Raw genomic sequence first — 17,560 nt, 5'->3', positions numbered from 1 at the left:
GAACTGAGACATTCATTTTACACTGAATTAACCCGATGGTTTCCATATGAAGTGACTTGGTTTCATTTACAGAAAACCTCTAATAATGTTTTGTTTTAAAGTGAGAGAAAGCCTAAAACTGGGAGTATAAGCTAAAAAATTAGACAGTTGGTGATTCTGTTCAGGTTGACCTCATTTATTCAAAATAACGGATTAGAGCAGGTAACTTGTGAAATAATGGTGTTTTGTGACAAAAACAGTTTTAACTTCTTACCGAAAGATTTTCTTTCTTCATGCGATTCAAATACAAAAGGACGATTCATTGAGTGGAGAAAAACATGTCAAAACAGAAATAATAAGCTATGCATTTTTGAATTAAGCAGATATTTTTGTGTTTACACTGAAAATTAGAAGAAAGGAAAAAAAAAAAAGCAGTAGCAAAAACTGATCTGCTTCAGTTTGAGTGTTTCTGATTCCTCGTGACTCCGAGTGTGAAGTTCAGAGTTCTTGTTAATACATAATCTCTTGTTGGAAGAGTTTTTTTCTTTTCGATGTGAATGCAATATGCTTCCACAGACCTTCTCTCCCGGACGCGCTCTAGGAGTGCATCTTCTGGTGGTGCCGCCGGAGGTGGTAGTTCCTGGAGAAGCTCTTGCCGCACTGCGTGCACTTGAACATGCGCTGGCCGCGGTGCAGCATCTGGTGCGCCTTCAGGCTCTGCGGCCGGCTGAAGCTCTTGCCGCACTCTTGGCAGCTGTACGGCCGCACGCCGGTATGCTTCCGCTCGTGGCGCTTCAGGTCGCCGGACTGCCGGAAGCTCTCGCCGCAGTGCGTGCACAGGTAGGGCTTCTCGCCGGTGTGCGTGCGCAGGTGCACGTTGAGCTGGCCCACGTAGGAGAAGCTCTTGGCGCAGTGCTGGCAGCTGTAGGGCTTCTCGCCCGTGTGGATGCGCTGGTGCTGCTTCAGGCCGTACTGGTTGCTGAAGCCCTTCCCGCAGTCGGTGCACAGGTACAGCAGCTTGACCTGCGTCGGACACTTGTGGGACTTCAAGGCCTTGGCGTTGGCGCAGCGCTTCTCGCACTGCTGGCAGACGTGCTCTTTATCCGCGCCCTCCCCCTCCTCCTCCTCCTCCACCTCCACCTCCTCCTCCACCACCTCCTCCACGGGCTCGGGGCCGAAGGGGTCGGGGTCGGAGTCGCAGAGGGTCAGGTACTCCACCGGGTGGTGCCGCTTGACGTGCTTCAGCAGGTAGCTCTTGGCGGTGAAGGAGAACTGGCAGTAGGAGCAGGGGAACACGTCGGACGAGCAGTGGTACTTCTTGCAGGTGTTGAGCTTCTGGTGCTGCTTCAGGTTGCCGTAGGTGGCGAAGAACTTCCCGCAGTGCTCGCAGCTGTGCGACTTGGCGTTCTCGTGCACCAGGACCTCGTGTCGCTTCAGGAAGCCCGCCTTGCTGAAGGAGGCGCCGCACTGCCCGCACCTGTGGACTTTGGCAGAGCACCGGTGTTCCTGAAGGTCGGCGGCGTTTCTGTACGTCTGCTTGCAGCGGGTGCAGCAGAACCACTTGGAATTGGCGGAGTTGCCGTTGGCGTCCGCGGCTGCTTCTGGTTCGGCGGCGCCCTTCCCGCTCTGACCGGAACTGGACGCCCTTCGTTTGGGCGACAGGAGCTTGGTTATGGCCGAGAGTTTGGATCCGGCCCCGGACCGCTGGGGCCTCTGGGAGGGAACATTCTGGACGATTTCCACCACGATTATCGGGTTGGAATCCTGATTTTCCGCCAAGGCGGAGTCCAGTCCGTGATCGACCTTCATGTGCTGCTGAAGGACGTCCACGGAGGGAAACGTCTGCGGACACTGGGCGCAGGTGAAGGCTAACGTGACTGAGTTGTTGTTCTCCTGGCTTACAGGTTCTGCATTTTTCTTCTGCTTCTCGTGGCTGGACAGGTGCCTGGTGAGATCGTGGCACTGACCGAAGCACTTCTGGCACACCGTGCAGACGTACGGCCGCAGGTTCTCATGGACGAACATCCTGTGCTTTTTGAGGGAGGCTTCGTTTGAGAAGGTCTTCCCGCAGTCTACGCAGTTGGTCGGCGCCGCTTCTGCGCCTTGGGAGCCTTCGGCGATCGCGGCTTTCTCCGGCTCTTTAGCTTTCGAGGGTTCAGAAAATCTTGTGACGCTGGATGCTTCACTTGGCGCCTTGCTGGGGATATACTCTTTGATCAGGACGTGCTTCCGGTGAACCAGCTGGTGCCGGATGAGGCCGGACGCCTGGCTGAAGCCCCGCCTGCAGTGCGGGCAGCAGTAGGGACGCTTGTTGGAATGCACGCAGAGCCTGTGCCTCCTCAGGTGAGGGATCTTCTTGAAGACCTTCCCGCAGTCTCCGCAGGTTTTGGACTCATCTGAAGCGACGGACGCCACGGCCGGAGGCTGAGACGTCGCGGGCTGGTCCGCGACGTCCACGGGAGTGTTCTGGCCGTCGGCCGCTTCGGGCTGCGTGTGAGAGGCTTCTGTGTGTTTCTGGAGAAAAGCCTCGGTGGTGAAGGTGAGCTGGCAGTCGGCGCACGGGAACATCGCAGGCGCCACAGACATGCCGCTGTCTGCAAACCACAAACATCGACACGCAGTCAAATCACCCAGGCTCTCGTCAGACAAACAGACGATGAACACTCATTAGTGAAGCTACCTGCTGCATTGATCCACCGCTGACTCCACGCCTCGCTGCACTGCGACAGCAGTTTGCCGCTGGGCCAAACCATGAGCTCGTCTCCAGGACTGATGCTGCGACAGCAGTGGAACAGGATGCTGCCTTTGTACTGCACCGCCAACAGGTTGCTCTCGGCTTTACTACGAGCACAGTTGATGTACCTGAGTCGGAGAAGAGGATGAATAAAAACCAAGAGAGCTCAAACCTTCACACACAGACGGGTCTACTTTCTTTCTACCTCTTAATTTTTGGCTCAGTAGCTTTGTTGACATTGCTCATCTCGATAAATAAAATAAAACTGTGACTTTTTTCATTTATAACTTGACTTTTATTGGATCCTTGGCAGCAGGGGATACGAGCAGCTCAGGCTTTAACGTCAACTAATGACAGAAACAGTTAATGTCTTTCCCTCTTTTAGTACGTTAAAAAACTTCAAACAAAATCAAGAACACTGGACATTTCCCTACCGCATCCAGTTTGACTGTGACTCTTTGGCTGCATCTATATATTCATATTGATCTTTGTCTTTGTAAATCTGCAGGAAAAAAGATAAGATTCATTTTTAAATTGGGATAAAGAGTTATTATACAGATTTTTTTAATTGGGGATCTCTTCGCTCACCTCCCAGGAGAACTCACTGGCATTTTCCCTGGTTGTTACTTCACCCTCGAATGGTCCAAAATGCATTCCAGGAGACACGACTGGTCCGTGATTGATGACTCCGACGCCGGCGTCGGGAATGCTGGACCTGCCGATCATGAGGCCGTAGGGTAACGTCAGCAGGGCTCTTTGTGGGACGCCCAGGCTGGTTGGAAAGTCGAGAACAAAAGACGGGCCGCTGATGTTTTCAGAATCATTCTGGTCCTGGAAGAGACTCACACACTCCTCACAACCTGGAAAACAGAGTTGGATGTTGGTGAGGCGATCCCACATGTTACACATAATACACAAGCAACGAGAAGAACGAAGGAGCGCATGATGGATGTGACGTGGTTCAATAAGCAGGATGTGAAGTCATGCAGCTGAGGCTTCGTTTACACAAAGTTTCAAGTGGACACGCATCGTTTTATCATTTCCACTGGCTGTAACCACTGGAAGGAGTTTTACTTACAAAACTGTGGCGCTTCTCCCTGCCCTACAGAGTCCAGCAGCTTCTGGATTGGTGTTGTTTCTGCCTCCAAAACGTGAATCACTGCAAAAACAGTAATCCTCATTTAGAAGCACCATGAAATCCTGAATCATGCTTGATAATTCAGTCAACTTTAAAGCTTTTAAATACAACCGACAATCGACAAGAACCATAAAAAAAGAAGCTTTTTTTCCTGAAAGACCTCAGTGGACTTTACTGCACAGGCATATTTCAAAACTGTTATTAGCCAGTGAGATATTGACAAAAACTAAAGGAATTCTGCAAAGGCTTACAATTTCACATAAATGACACACAATTCAACTTGATTTTAGGTGATTTATTTAACTGAAAGGCACACTATAGTTGAATTCCTATACCTGCGTAATATTTCTAAAATCAGGAATATGTTGACTCAAAGCGATGCTGAGAAATTAATCCACGCATGTGTCACCTCCAGAGCAGACTACTGTAATTCCCTGTTATCAGGGGGCCCAACAACTGGCTAAAAAGTCTCCAAATGGTTCAAAATGCTGCAGCAAGAGTTCTGACAAGAACCAATAGGAGAGAACACATCAGAATAACACCAGCTTCTCTTCACTGTCTGTTTAATTTAGAATAGAATTTAAAATCCTTCTCTTAACCTAGAAAGCTCTGATAAACCAGGCCCCAACATATCTCAAAGAGCTTTTAGTCCCATACTGTCCCAGGAGAATGCTTCGTTCTCAGAGTGCTGGTCTACTGGAGGTTCCTAGGTTCTCTAAAAGTAGAACAGGAAGCAGAGATTTCAGCTACCAGGCTCCTATCAAGTGGAACCAGCTCCCAGTTTCTGTTAGGGAAGCTGACACAGTCTCTGCTTTCAAGGCTAGGCTTAAGACCTTTCTTTTTAATAAAGCTTACAGTCAGGACTGGTTTGTCTCTTCGGTGAACTAGAGCCGTGATTGAGGGATTACAAACAGATCATCAATTGCAGCTGATCCATTGATCTAATGAGACAACCTGGACTCAATGGGTGCAAACAGTTTCTAACTGGGCATCAATCAAAACAGCTGATCCACTGACTGAAGGAGACAGCCTGGACCCAGTGGGTGCAGGCTGTTTCCCTGAACCGCTTCAAACAATCCGTCTTCTCCATCAAGTGTCTTGGTGAAGTTTTTTCCTTCCAAACTGAGCAGAACAACTTCGGTGGTCGGTGCTAGCCCATCTCAACTTCCGGGGTCCAGAGCCAATCATATGCGAGTTCTCCAGGCTTCCAAACAAGCAGCGCAGCATTCCGTATTTTATCTCTGCGCAGCCCCTCAAGTGTCTGGACCAGGGGTGTCAAACTGCATTCTTTCACGGAGACGTTCTGCACGTTTCCGGAGGGGGGAGAAGGGGAAGAACGCTACGATGCAGTGCAACAATGTTACACCTTCGACAAAATGCACAAAATGAATAGTGACTGCGAAAAATCACATGCTAAGAAATGTTTCAAATAACAGAAACAGCAAAGAGTCAAACATCTGCAAAGATCTGATATATTGAAAGACTGGTGGGTGGCGGTGCCAGAAAATAAGTTTAATAAAAGGCCCCGATAAATATGTGAAAATCCAGTAACGTGACTATCTGGGGGAGAGGATGAAGTCATATAAAAAAGGAAAAAGGCAGCAGGTACAAACATAAAGCTTCCACAGTTCAAAAGACTTGATCATAATGTGAAAAACTGAAGGGTTGTGGTGCTTTACCTGTGTGGGCGATTCTTTCAGGAGGAAGACGATCCTCCGTTACAACCACCTCCTCTGTCGCCTCAACCCACTCCACACCAGACATGACGACAAAAAAAAAAAGACAAACTAAAAAGATTGTGGTGTAAATTACCACTTACAACATTAGGTTTCTTCGGCTAACGTTAGCACGCTAAGCTAGCTCCACAAGGCAACCGCGGATTAAACCCGCTCAGCATATCTGCTTCTCGTCTTCCGGCTGGTGAAACGATGGCTTTTCTCACAGGGTTTGGTAGCGATTGTTCCAGATAGTAAATATTCGGCTGTTAGTTCAGAGGTTCAGGTTAGAAAATCCAAACAAATCTGACAGACAGCCAGGTCGCTGACCCGGAAGTGAATGCAGCTCGTCTCACAGTTAGAGCGGGGAAAAAAAAATAAAAAAGAAATAAATAGCTAGCTAGAATCCCCGTCGTTCTTCAACTCAGTTCGCGAACATCAAATGGCCACATGTTGTCCCCAAAATTTTCAAACGGTTTGAAAATCACACATTTAATCAATAATCGCACCAATAACCAGCTGTAACCAGCTATAGCGTGTTTAAATTAGATGTTAACGAGAGCTTATCTCATCGGCGCCGCTGGTGTAGTGGTATCATGCAAGATTCCCATTCTTGCGACCCGGGTTCGATTCCCGGGCGGCGCACGAGGTTCTTTTATCATGTCTTCTGTTTTTAATTAGTATTTACTCTAAAATGTTTGTATAAGCTGTTTTTCAATAGATGCTTCCACAAGATCTGGTTACTGAGTGGGTTATCTGAACCCACGAGCTTCATGTAGAAATGCGTTAATATGTGTGTTTGTCCGGTGCTTTTTCATGATGGACACAGTCTCTTTACGGTGTTGCGAAAATATTAGATTGGTAATTTTTGTTTAATTTAATTTAATTTAATTTAATTTAATTTAATTTAATTTAATTTAATTTAATTTCATTTAATTTCATTTCATATGTGTTTGAAAAATATATACACAATACTTCACGAGCTGGAAGGGGGAGTGGAGCATTGTCATCTCAAGCACAATAGTTTAAAATGAACGAAGTGATGAAATCCAGTTTGTGTAATCTAATCACACGCGCTCGTTCCTCGCTGCCGCGTCGTGCCTGTTGCCTGGCAACGCGCTGACTTGGGTTGTTTTTCTAGCACTGTTGAATGAAAAAAGAAAAGAAAAACTTTAAAACATTTGTTGCCCCGCAGCCAGAGACGTGAAACCGGCGCGGACATCTCTCGGCGCGGTCGACATGCAGCCCGCGTCTTTAGCGCAGCCGGGATGCGGGAGTCGGTGCGGGATGTGTCCGTCGTGCGTGTTCGCTCCGAAGCCACCGGGAGCCGTTCAGCGCGTGTGGAGGGCGTCGGAGGAGTTCAGGAGGAGGTTCCTCATGGCGCTGCTGTTACGCTGCAGAAGCATCCGGCTGCTGGAAAGCATCCAGAGCGCGCTGGACGTCGCCTCGTGGACTCTGTGCACGTACGCCAGGTCCAGAAGACCCTGTTCACCGGCAGACTTTCCTCGTCGAGGCTCCCACCGAGCGATGGAGGGAAAGCCATCAGGTGTGCGCGAGCCGGAGATCAGGGAGTGGTTCAGCAGGAGTCCAGACTGGGTCAAATCCGGTTATCTCTGCCGCATATTCACACTGTGCGACTTCGAGCTTTTACGCATGGCCTCCAACTTAGCCAGTGTCCTCCTGGTCCGGAAAAAACAAGGATTTCTGCAACCTGGTGGTAAGGAATAAAGAAACATCCAATGAGAATTTAATTTATCTTTGCAATGGGAGTGCAATTTCCACTATCAGCCAGTAGAGGGCGACAGAGGAGCATCCAGCGGCTGATGCTCACTTTTTCCACTCATCTCAAGCAGGGTGTCAAACTCAAGGCCTCAGTATACTTCCCCATCGCCGCTACGTCGTTCCTACGACGTAGACGTCGTAGCCCTACGACGGGCTACAGGCCTCAGTATACTCCCCCGTCGCCGCCACGGCGTTCCTACGCCGACAACCCTACGCCGCTACTGAACATATCTTGCTCCTGCGTCAAGGGAACGCCCTCCTCTGCCAAGCCGCTGGCAGTCACAACAACAATGCGGCTTCCGTAGCTCCGGCTTTACCTAGACATAGATCTATAGAAATAGATTTCTAGACGTACGTATCTAGACACGCGTGCATTTACCGAACATATATCTGCATATATGACATATCTGGCGACACCGAGCTGTCGTGGAGGAGAGGCTGAGCGGACCGTGATGAAATATTGGTGAAACTAATGAGCTTTTGGACGATTAAAGCCGTTTGAGGAGCGGCTATACACATAGCCCCGTCTGCTAACAGTGCTAACACTGCTATAACAGTATAGGGATGTGCGCCGCTCAATTTTGGATCTATATTTCTCCCGAAGCACTGTTCGGGCCAGAAAAGTTTTCCGGGTGAGTTCTACTTTATTCTATAAACAACGCGAAAGCGGACCAATCACAGCCCTCGACGTTCACGTCACCACGCGTCGAAACGACGCGAAGTCACAATTTTCGGGAGGCGCACGTCAAGCCCCGACGTAGCCCGACGTAGGGCTACGACGTCTACGTCGTAGGAACGACGTAGCGGCGACGGGGAAAGGCCTCAGTATACTTCCCCGTCGCCGCTACGTCGTTCCTACGACGTAGACGTCGTAGCCCTACGACGGGCTACGTCGGGCTACGTCGGGGCTTGACGTGCGCCTCCCGAAAATTGTGACTTTGCGTCGTTTCGACGCGTGGTGACGTGAACGTCGAGGGCTGTGATTGGTCCGCTTTCGCGTTGTTTATAGAATAAAGTAGAACTCACCCGAAATGCTTTTCTGATCCGAACAGTGCTTCGGGAGAAATTGAGATCCAAAATTGAGCGGCGCACATCCCCATATTGTTAGCAGTGTTAGCACTGTTAGCAGACGGGGCTACGTGTATAGCCGCTCCGAAAACGGCTTTAATCGTCCAAAAGCTCATTAGTTTCACCAATATTTCATCACGGTCTGCTCAGCCTCTCCTCCACCACAGCCCGGTGTCACCAGATATGTCATATATGCAGATATATGTTCGGTAAATGCACGCGTGTCTAGATACGTATGTCTAGAAATCTATGTCTATAGATCTATGTCTAGGTAAAGCCGGAGCTACGGAAGCCGCATTGTTGTTGTGACTGCTAGCGGCTTGGCAGAGGAGGGCGTTCCCTTGACGCAGGAGCAAGATATGTTCAGTAGCGGCGTAGGGTTGCCGGCGTAGGAACGCCGTGGCGGCGACGGGGGAGTATACTGAGGCCTGAAGTATACTGAGGCCTTACGTCGGGCTACGTCGGGGCTTGACGTGCGCCTCCCGAAAATTGTGACTTCGCATCGTTTCGACGCGTGGTGACGTGAACGTCGAGGGCTGTGATTGGTCCGCTTTCGCGTTCTTTATAGAATAAAGTAGAACTCACCCGAAATGCTTTTCTGATCCGAACAGTGCTTCGGGAGAAATTTAGATCCAAAATTGAGCGGCGCACATCCCTATACTGTTAGCAGTGTTAGCACTGTTAGCAGACGGGGCTATGTGTATAGCCGCTCCTCAAACGGCTTTAATCGTCCAAAAGCTCATTAGTTTCACCAATATTTCATCACAGTCCGCTCATGCCTCTCCTCCACGACAGCTCGGTGTCGCCAGATATGTCATATATGCAGATATATGTTCGGTAAATGCACGCGTGTCTAGATACGTACGTCTAGAAATCTATTTCTATAGATCTATGTCTAGGTAAAGCCGGAGCTACGGAAGCCGCATTGTTGTTGTGACTGCTCGCGGCTTGGCAGAGGAGGGCGTTCCCTTGACGCAGGAGCAAGATATGTTCAGTAGCGGCGTAGGGTTGTCGGCGTAGGAACGCCGTGGCGGCGACGGGGGAGTATACTGAGGCCTTCATGAGGGACCACATATCGACCTACTTCTCCATAATAAGCTTGAAATCTAAACTTTCAGGGTTTTCTTTAAGAGTATATGTGATGAAAATTTCTATGTTTTTGCACGAACTAAACAATTCTGAGAGAAAATTATTGCAACCTCAACATAAAGCCAAAACCTTACGGTGCAAGGGACATGGCCTGGTCACAATCTTCCTGTGAAATGTATTGTGTGTGTTGTTATTGTCTTCTAATGTGGTGTAGGCTAGTGTTTGAATGCATTTGAGAGTGTGTTTGGACAGCCAATGGCTTACTGAAACAACAACATGCATTTATTTCTGCATGTTTCATTGATCATCTTCGCCAAGACGATTTGATGTAAGGTTTTTTGTAGGAAAAGGGTGTTATATCTGGTCAAAACAAGATTGTTTGAATTTTAGGAGCTTCATTTTCAAAGGAAATCAGAAATATATTGAAATACTGTGATGTTTTTTGATAATGGATGTGATTACTTTTATTTTGCAGGTTGTTTCGTGCAAATTCGAGCTGTGGGGGCCGAGCTGTGTTCCGCGAAGCTGGAAGCTCAACTCGTTATATATTTCTCTATTTCAGCTGATTTTTGACTTAATAGAGACTTATTTTTTTAAATAAGCACAATATAAGCCAAGGCCATGTCTAAAATATATCTATTATGGTATTGGATCAGTTTCTGACCAAAAATAGCATCAGCAATATACTATCTATGAAGTTACAAAGGCTGAACTAATATAGTATCTCGATGTCCAGAATTTCCGGTAGTGTCCGTACCCCTATCCAGTTCCTCATTCCTACTATGTATTTGGCTTGAGCTGAATGTTCTATTTTATATACCTGGGTAGCACTATTTGAATGATGATATGTTGTGGATATAGTGCACACAATTAATATTACAACAGTTGCAAATGGGATCTGTTGTTTGCAATTGTAGTGTCCGTACCCCATGTAGTGTCCATACCCTCGCATTTTGTTATTCCACTTAGAAGTTGAAATTCTTGATATTATTGGAACATGTGAGCATGTTGAAAAGGGGTGTATTTATCTACAACTCTCAAGACAACATATTTGCCTAAAAGTACATCTTTTACCCACAGAAAACTAACGCAGAGAATCGAAGCAAGGACTTTGAATTCCAAAATTCCTCTTTTTGAATAACTCGCATAATGCTACGGGAAAATTCTCTTTTGGTAAATTTGGTAATGGTAATTGCCAGATAATTTAAACAACAATTTCAGTGACTTTATGTTATTTCACTGCACTACCAGTTAGAGGTCGACCGATTCATCGGATTGGCCGATTCATCGGCCCGATAGGACGTTTTACAAACTTCTGAGTGTCAAGATTTCAGAAATAATGCAGTTGTTGTTGTTCATTTGATACAAATCAGTTAAGAAACATAAATTACAGCAATCCAGCAATGTGCAAATTGTATGTGCAGACATTTATATTAAGTTTGCAGAAAAGATAATTTATTTTCCACATATTTCATCACATTTGCACGTTATAGAGTCTTTTGTGGTCATTTGATGGGCAATAAAGCAGAGTTCTGTTCATATATTTTACTAAATTAAACAAACAACTGAGTTTATTAAGTTGTAGTGATGCTCTTCATCTGTTTTAAGTCTTGTTATGCTATCCAAGTCATGCTAATGTAGAGTCCATACCCCATTTTACCTCGACATCTTTAACTGATCACCATTTTACTACCAAATAAGATTACTGGATGAATTTTTTTGCATCTGATTGCTCGAAAACTGTAGTATAGTGAAAATAAAAATTGGCACAGTTTGTTGAGGCTGAATTTTTTAGTCTGCTGTCCACCTGGAGTCAATGTTGACTGTGACCAGGCCGTCAGTGAAATGTGAAAATAACTTCTCCTATAGTTGTTGCACGATGCATGTTTTTAAAAACTCCCCCTGACAGCATGGCTTTGAGGCTAGTTTGATAGAATTCTTTTCACTGGATTACTGCTGATACGACTTTTCCAACCCCGCTGTCCATGAGTGAAGGCCGACTGCGTCGTTTATGTATCACACACTCACATTCACACACGTCTGAGTCAAAAGAACAGGTGAACCTGTGAAAACCCATTCACACAAGTACATGAAGAACATGCAGACCGGAATCAGTTCGATCCTCTCTGGAAAGCTTCATTTATAAAGTATAAAGCTTGGTGATACGGCTGTTGGATGATTTCAACCATTTTCTTAGACTTTTGTTCCAATACTTCAGTGCAATGATGTCTTTCCAGTGAGTAGCCACCATGGGAGTCAACAGGACGAAGACTCAGAGGATCCTGCACTGATGGTCGTCCCCGGATCATCGAAGTCCGTGTCTGGGGTCGGCCGATACCGAGACTTCGTCGCTGGCCTGCCCGTTCATCTGGCCAAGAGGATTTTAGGCGAGTTTCCACTGAGCGCTCGAAGTCACGACATGTCCGAAAACCGATTACATGAAAGAGCCGAGACAAGTTAACAGTACAGTGAGGATGTCAGTTAATCTCCACTGTTAAGTCCTCCATATTTAAATGGACGGTCTTTGGATAGAAGATCAAAAAAGCCCCGTCAAGCAAGCCGTGCTGTGACAACAGGCCGGAGTAAATATCCAAGGCTTCCAAAGGCTTTATGCCCAAAAGCAAAAGACTCCAGTCCTGGATTTATTCATTCAGCATGTTTCTAGTTTTTTACTGGGACGAGTTTCTGTCGTCTGCCAGGTCTGTTAGACGAGCACACTCTGAACGACTGCAAGAAGGTCTGTCGGTCCTGGCAGCAAACGGCACACGAGACCCTGGAAGAGATGAAGTTCAGAAGAGTTTTTCAGGATCAAATGAAGGCCATGATGAAGGTTGAAACTCCAGATGATTACATGATAATCCCAGCGTATTTTCTCTGAAGAGTCGGAAATCCAGGCTTTATGATGTGGTGGTGAAATTCAGCAATTCATACAGAAATATAATTTGCTGTGATGGCATTTTTTCTTTCCTCTTCTAGAGTTGCAAAAGGAGAATCAGTCCCACTTATGCCAACATCGTTGAAGTGCTCGTCCCCATAAAGGACGATGAGGAAGAGAGTGTTCATTCTCCGATCCATAAGGTCAGGCTGGTTAAAGTAGACGCTTTCTTTCTGGAATCTTCGTTATGTTGAACATTTGTCACTGTGTTTCCAGGCGATGCCGTTTCAGTCTGCGTACGAGAACATCAGAACCAGAACCGAGCACGTGGAGGAGCGGAATGTGTACTGCGGCGCCTTTTTCACCAAAGTGCTGCTCGCCAAGTTAGTGTGCTCCCTTTCTTCACTTGGTTCTAACTCAGGGAGGTCAAACATAAGGCCACTGGGCCAAAACTGGCCTGGAAGAGGCTCCAATCCGGTGTGCCAATCCACGACATTCTAATAAAACTAACTTTTAAACTCAGTTTTCTTCAGAGGGAACAGACATTGTTTTTAAAGCAACGGAAACACAAAACCATTTTCACTTGAAAACCTTGCCGTGTTTGACGCCCCTGATCTAACTCCTCCCATCGCACTGGAATGAGGTTACCGTAGTGCCGCTGCTGCAGGGAGGATCCTCACCGGGTGGTGGACTACAGAGGGGGGTCGCTGATGGCCACGGGCTCCAAGGACTGCCGGGTGTGTGTGCTCCGCGTGGCGTCGGACGTCAGAGAGGTGTCCGTGCTGAAGGGACACGTCGGCAGCGTCCACGCCGTGCTGCTCTGTCCGGACAGGGGCCTGCTGATCACCGCCAGCCGTGACGCCAGCATCAGGTTCAGCATTCCCTTTTGTGTTTTCACCCGAAAACTGCGTCGTGTGAACAGAGGCCTCGAAGTCCTGCTGGCGAATGAGCCACTGCTATTAAACGCTGCTTACTGTCTTTCTCCTGCAGATGCTGGAGTTTGATGACAGACAGATGTGAGAGGATGCTGTACGGTCACAGCGGCAGCGTCAACTGCCTCGACGTCTACGAGGACAGACTCGTTTCGGGGTCGGGGGACTGCTTCGTCAAAGGTACTCTAATCTACCTTTGAAGATGGGAGTTATTTATCAAAAATCTCATTGACATAAATCCTTTTCAATTCTTTTTCATAGTTTTGCATTTCAAAAAGTCCCAATTTTGTGGTTTGCATGTTCTCCTTGTGGATGTGTTGTTTTTCTTTGGGTGCTTTAGTGATCCTGATTCATTTTGAATTGAGCAATACTGATATCTCAGCTCGTTGTATCCGCTATTCTTGGAGCCGCTTGTGGGCCGGTTTTGGCCCACAGGCCTTATGTTTTAGTTTACCAACACTTGTTGGTAAGCTGAAAGCGGATGGATTTGTTTTCTCAGTATGGAGTCTAACCACAGGAGAACGTTTCGAGGGTCTTAAGTTCAAGCACCCCAGGCCCGTCCGCTGTGTGAAAATCTCCAGAACGGCGGTGTTCAGCAGCTGCGATCGCGGTCTGGTCAAGATGTGGAGCCTGGAGAAGGGATCGCTGCTCCGGGTGAGAGTGCAAGCTGCAAGGTCTTTCTTCAGTGATCTCTATATGCAGATGATAAAACGTTTCCATGTTTTCACAGGTGATCGACGCCCACAGGAGCTCGGTCAGGTGTCTGTTCTTGGACGAGAGGCATCTTCTCTCTGGGGACGCCGGCGGCACCGTCATGGCGTGGAGCGTCGACAGCGAAGCCAAAGAGCGTCTGGTCACCTTCAGGCACCCGAAGTGAGCACAGACACCTCTGAAGCGGCTGCACTGAATGAGGAAAGTCCTTTAACGCTGTGTGTTGGGGTGAATTCCCAGGGAGGTTAAAGCCCTGACTCTGGCCTACCTTCGCGTCGTCACCGGCTGCGTGGATGGAAAGATCCGCATATTTAATTTTCTCACTGGGGAGTGTCTAAAAGACATAACAGCAGAGGCTGAAGCAGGCCTCATACTGTCCGTGCACTTCCATGATAACAGGTGAGTGACTTGACTTTCACTTACAATTATAGTTTTATTAATCTTTGATTGCTTATCAGAGTCTTTTTTTGTGTGATTCCTGAAGTATCCTGGTGAATGCTCAGTCCAGTGTGAAGCTCTACCAGTTTGCCCACGTCTTCTGGGACTACGCCGACGCCGTGCAGGGCGGCCAGGGCCACGTCGTCGCTCGGGACGAGTCGGTTTCAAAGAAATCTGCGGCTCCATTGAGAGAGCTCCCGTCTGTCGGGCCAGACGGTTCAGAACCGGTTTGGATTCCCGGCGGCAGCGTCGTGAAACCAGATGGAGCTGAGCGGCTCTCGCAGATCCACGGCCGGTCCGCCTCCGCCAAACGCCAAGCGCACGGTCAGAGCGAGCGAGTGTTTCTCAGAGGAAGAGAGATGATTTGAAGTGAGTTGATCCTCGTTCTCATTTCCTCCCCCCCAGCAGTGAAAGAGTCGGTGAGGCTGAGCGAGAGGGCGGCGTCTCAGCGGATCAAGAAGAGAGGTCTTCACCATCCGCTGACGCGCGATTGCATCGCGCTCAAGGTCAACGCCGTCCAGAAGACGCAGTGTGTGGACGAAGCCAGCGTCAACATGGAGAGCAACGCCAGGCTGCGGGATTCGTGGGCTCCCCGCACCGCTCAGGACTCCCCACGCCCCGGAGGTCGAGCCGTCAGGGCCTCCACCTGCGTGCCAGGTCTGAAGCCAGACAACGCATCGAAACGCAGCGTCTCCTCCACGTGCGTCCAAACCGCCAAGACGATCCAGAGGCCGGGCGGCACCGCGGAGCCGAGGAGGCGCGAGCACCAGCTTCACAGATCTCTGTCTAATCCGTGCCTGTTGAGATTCAGTCCGATCTTCCCCAGCGTTTCCTCTCCAGACACAGCAGGAGAGCAGCGAGGCGCCAGGCCGGGGAAGACCGAGCACTCCGAGCTGAAACCGTCCAGGAGGAATCCCATGGTGTTCGGAGGACTGTCAAAAATGCATCGATGATTCAGGTTTGATGCCAACACAGGAAATAATGATCATTATGATCAAGCTTCACGTGAAGCTGTTTTATCCTGAAATGTACACTAGAGGTCAGTGTTGGATCATATGTTTTGTGATTAATAAAAGGCCCTTGAGACATGAGAGTCACAACTTTTTTCCTCAGAGTGTTCTCAGAGCGTCTCCACAGCTTTCTGACTCAAAGTCAAAGTGAAGCCAAATGATCAAAATAAAAAACAAGCAGTTTCACCAGCTGCTGCCTTTGACTTGCAAATTTAATCTCCTCAGAGCAGGTACAGCCTTTGTCTCCCTCCAACTATCTTTAGTGTCCCTTCATTGGGTCCCTCTCCCCTGGTTGGGAACCCTTCCTATAGACAGGAGTTTGACTGTCTGCTTCAAGGATGTGATTTTTATTTGACAACAGTTTAGTTTCAGTATTTTAACAAATAAATAAAAATTCAATGCTCAAGTTAAATACTAGTTGTTTAAATGGATTTACTTATATTTAGGTTTATGCTTTGTTATCAGAGTTTTTATTTCTAAATTCTGGGTGAAAGTTCATCTTGCAGAGCGGTGAGTTACCATCAGTCATTCTGGTGAAAACGTAAAACTCTCTTTGCATTCTGGGTGTTTCTTTACGGGAGCCACTGAAAACTCAACTTTTTGAAAACATTTCCCAAGGTGGAATTTTTAAAAAGCTTGGGCTTTGTTGAATTTCACACAGCGGACTCCCGGTCCACGTTCTCCTGAGGCTACATCTTTTTCAGTGCCACATTGTTTTTCGGTTCTCTATAAACCCAAACAGCAGAGTCAGAGTAAATCCAGGGACAGATCTCAGTGAAGTGTCGCCTCAGAGCGAGAAGACTTTGTCCTCCCCTCAGAGACCTTTGACCCCGCCACCTGCCCTTCTTACCCTTGTGCCTGAGGGCATCATTAGGAGTGAGGAGGTTGAAGATCAGGGGGAGAAGGTCCTCTGCTTTGACTGCAGCGGCCCGGCAGCTGGGACTGGGTTAAGACATCCCACTTCGGAGACACTTTCTTTCACAAGCGGCTAATTTGATTCGGTCTGCAGAAGACTGGATGGAGCGGCGTCTCCCCTGTCTCTGCTGTGGTGGCGTGGCGCAGGGAGACAATGCCGCCCCCTCCCGCACCCCCCCACGCTCAGTTTAGCCACACCGGGCAGCACAGCTCCCCCCATTGTTCCGTCAGGTATGGAGTCGCTCTCCACAAAGAGCGTAAAATCAAAGCTAAGTTTGAAAAAAGAGAAAGTCCCCATGCAGGAATGCTCCTGGACCTTCTGCTCCCTGTTGGCTGAAGAGAGGAGGGCGCCGCTTTACTTATGCATGAGGAGGGGCCTGAAAGGAAAAAAAAAAAAAAAGAAAGGTTTTAAGGGTTGGAGGTGGGGAAGAAAGCAACAAAAGACAATTGAGTTTGTCCCAAGTGACCTCTGCTCTGCAGAGATCTCCACCTACCCAAGCACATTTGCATCATAGTTCATTTGTCAATTTAATTTTTCAGTTTTTGTCATGCTGTGTCAGCAGCATCCTCCCAAACCGGGTCAACCCCGTCCAGTCATGGTACAGAATGTGATTAACCAAATCCTGCATCGCTTCTGGATTTGCATGTGTCTCAGACGGGTGCTTGACTTGTCCTGAAGCCATCCAGATATCGCACCGTTGCCAGGTCTAACAGCACCAGCATCAGATGCTCCATGAATATGCAAATGGCGGCGTTCTCCGGGGGGAACTGAGTCACTTGAAAAATGGTTTCCACGTGTTCCCACTGTGGAAAACACGGCACCAAGCTGCAATCTGAGGAACCGTCAGAGGAGGTAATCCCGGGTTGAACGAGGACTTCAATAAATAAGTTCAAAGCCTGACGTCAAGCCACAACAAGTGCCCCGATCCGAGGACAGCTCTGAGCGCCAGGCCGCACGGCCAGCGCCCCTCCAACCATCCCGTCACGACGCCGTCTGGAAACAGGATCCATATGCCTTTCTGACCTCATTTGGAGATAGAGATCATAAGTGAAAGAGGATACGGCCACAACCGAGGCAGGCAATTAACAGGAACACCATTACTGAGATATGGGACTGATTAGCATCATTACGCAGCCGGTCCAGATAGATAAGAAGGGACCCGACTGCTCACTG

General features: G+C 48.1%; 2 protein-coding genes and 1 non-coding gene across 3 annotated transcripts; 2 read left to right on the top strand and 1 right to left on the bottom strand.

Annotated features, from left to right (window-relative positions):
* Positions 1-129: 129 nt before the first annotated feature.
* On the bottom strand, positions 130-12,230 carry LOC115393769 (histone-lysine N-methyltransferase PRDM9-like). Its single transcript, XM_030098874.1, has 8 exons — positions 12,216-12,230; positions 9,582-9,584; positions 5,531-5,891; positions 3,792-3,872; positions 3,302-3,573; positions 3,148-3,215; positions 2,660-2,841; positions 130-2,573 (listed from the first exon to the last, which is right to left on the bottom strand). The coding sequence occupies exons 3-8, from the start codon at positions 5,613-5,615 to the stop codon at positions 577-579; spliced, it is 2,685 nt and encodes an 894-aa protein (XP_029954734.1). The 5' UTR covers positions 5,616-5,891; positions 9,582-9,584; positions 12,216-12,230; the 3' UTR covers positions 130-576.
* On the top strand, positions 6,141-6,211 carry trnag-ccc (transfer RNA glycine (anticodon CCC)). The gene has a single exon. It is a non-coding gene; the product is annotated as a tRNA-Gly (tRNA).
* On the top strand, positions 6,806-15,414 carry fbxw10 (F-box and WD repeat domain containing 10). Its single transcript, XM_030098787.1, is given in 12 exon segments — positions 6,806-7,280; positions 11,743-11,892; positions 12,205-12,335; positions 12,482-12,583; positions 12,657-12,763; positions 13,048-13,251; positions 13,371-13,492; positions 13,812-13,966; positions 14,043-14,185; positions 14,264-14,422; positions 14,508-14,677; positions 14,729-15,414. Coding segments are annotated over 12 exon segments (2,604 nt in total).
* The last annotated feature ends 2,146 nt before the right edge of the window (positions 15,415-17,560 follow it).

Source organism: Salarias fasciatus, chromosome 8, assembly GCF_902148845.1.
Source record: "Salarias fasciatus chromosome 8, fSalaFa1.1, whole genome shotgun sequence".
NCBI classification, from domain to species: Eukaryota; Metazoa; Chordata; class Actinopteri; order Blenniiformes; family Blenniidae; genus Salarias; species Salarias fasciatus.
The sequence above is the reverse complement of the archived record's forward strand: the minus strand, read 5'-3'. Positions and strand labels throughout refer to the sequence as shown.